General features: G+C 72.5%; 1 protein-coding gene across 1 annotated transcript in view; it reads left to right on the forward strand.

Moving 5' to 3' along the window:
* Positions 1 to 499: 499 nt before the first annotated feature.
* FBLL1 (fibrillarin like 1) overlaps positions 500 to 687 on the forward strand; it is a 1,616-nt gene continuing 1,428 nt past the window's right edge. Inside the window, exon 1 of the mRNA XM_025388730.1 lies at positions 500 to 611. Coding sequence (XP_025244515.1) covers positions 517 to 611 — 95 coding nt within the window. The 5' untranslated portion in view covers positions 500 to 516. The remainder of the gene's footprint in view (positions 612 to 687) is intronic.

The following is a 687-nucleotide window of genomic DNA, read 5'->3' on the forward strand; positions in this document are numbered from 1 at the left end:
ATAGACTAGACTTCGAGAACCAAAACGTGACATTTTGGCTCTCTGTACATCCCCATTCACACTGAAGAATCAACACTTACTTGCTGATCAATATTCCTAGAACTGGTGGCACAGCCAGGACCTACGCTGATGCTTACCTCCCCCTCTCCTGCCGCAGAGACGCCCCCGCCCCTGTGGCCCAGGGAAGTGCCAGGGGTCCCTGGGGAGGGCGGGAGATGGGGAAGGGGCAGGGTGAGCGAAGAGGAGCAGGGTGCGTCTGCACGCAGGCTGGGAAGCGGGGCTTCCGGGCCGCAGGGTCGCGGGGACGGGTGTGATGTAATCGCGCCACAGCCGCTGCGTCAAGGGGCGGCTCCGGGATGCGGGGACTGCGGTAGAGCCGGTCCCGCCCCCGCCGCCCGCCGCCCGCCTTCGCTAACCCCTCGGACAGCCGCCAGGACCACCACCCAGAGCCACCGGAGCCCCCTGACACCCGCCCCGAGTCACCGGTAACCCGCGGCACCCGCCCCAGGGCGCGCCATGAAGTCGGCGGCGAGCTCGCGCGGGGGCGGTGGGGGCGGCCGCGGGGGCGGCGGCTGGGGCGGCTGGGGCGGGGGCCGAGGCGGCGGCGGCGGCGGCGGCGGGAGTCGGGCGGCCCCGGTCCCCGCGGGCCGGGGCCCTGGCGGCACGCCGAGGGGGTGGCGCAGGCAC

This window comes from Theropithecus gelada, chromosome 6 (assembly GCF_003255815.1).
Source record: "Theropithecus gelada isolate Dixy chromosome 6, Tgel_1.0, whole genome shotgun sequence".
Classification (NCBI taxonomy): domain Eukaryota; kingdom Metazoa; phylum Chordata; class Mammalia; order Primates; family Cercopithecidae; genus Theropithecus; species Theropithecus gelada.